Below are 625 nucleotides of genomic sequence, written 5' to 3' on the forward strand. Positions count from 1 at the left end.
CCCGCCCGCGGCTGCTTTGTTGCCTCCGGGCCGCCGGCACCATGCACACTCCGGGCTCCGTGGGCCCGGGCGACGCGCACGCGGTGAGTGAGCGCCCATCTGAGCGCGGGGCGAGGCGGGGACGTGCCGCCTGTGCGGGGCCGGGGCGTGGAGGAGGGCGGGGACGCGCACGGGGCCTTGGCGGAGCCGTGCGGTTAGGGGCGAGAGCGGGCTCAGGAGCTGGGAGGGGCAGCAGCCGTGCAGGGACGCGCCGGGTGGCGCGGGGGCGTGTGCCCCGCGCCGCCCTACGCGTAGCTTTGTCTGGAGTATCCGCAGCGGCCCCCGCTTTGCCGGCTCCCAGCGCGGGGCTATTTCCAGCCATGACGTCACCAGGCCGTGTGAGGAGGCGGCCGTTGGGCGGGGCGCGGCGGGCGGGAACGCGACCCGCGGACGGCGGGGGTCCGGATGATGGAAAGGGAGAGGGGGGCGGGGTAAAAGCTGGCGGGAAGGTGGCACGCGGGGGGTGGGGTGGGCGGGGTTGGGGGTGGGGCAAAGTCTGGCGGGAAGCCGGCAGGCGGTGGGTGACGTAGGGGGCGGGGCAAAGCTGGCGGGAAGGCGGGGCAGGGGAGGGGCAGAGTTGGAAGGA

General features: G+C 75.8%; 1 protein-coding gene across 1 annotated transcript in view; it reads left to right on the forward strand.

Annotated features, from left to right (window-relative positions):
* Positions 1 to 6: 6 nt before the first annotated feature.
* The window catches only part of LOC121024358 (Krueppel-like factor 11), a 3344-nt gene continuing 2725 nt past the window's right edge, over positions 7 to 625 (forward strand). The window contains exon 1 of the mRNA XM_040466594.1: positions 7 to 83. Within this exon, the coding sequence (XP_040322528.1) occupies positions 42 to 83 (42 nt within the window). The 5' untranslated portion in view covers positions 7 to 41. The remainder of the gene's footprint in view (positions 84 to 625) is intronic.

This window comes from Herpailurus yagouaroundi, unplaced genomic scaffold, assembly GCF_014898765.1.
Source record: "Herpailurus yagouaroundi ecotype Mexico unplaced genomic scaffold, PumYag 63953, whole genome shotgun sequence".
NCBI classification, from domain to species: Eukaryota; Metazoa; Chordata; class Mammalia; order Carnivora; family Felidae; genus Herpailurus; species Herpailurus yagouaroundi.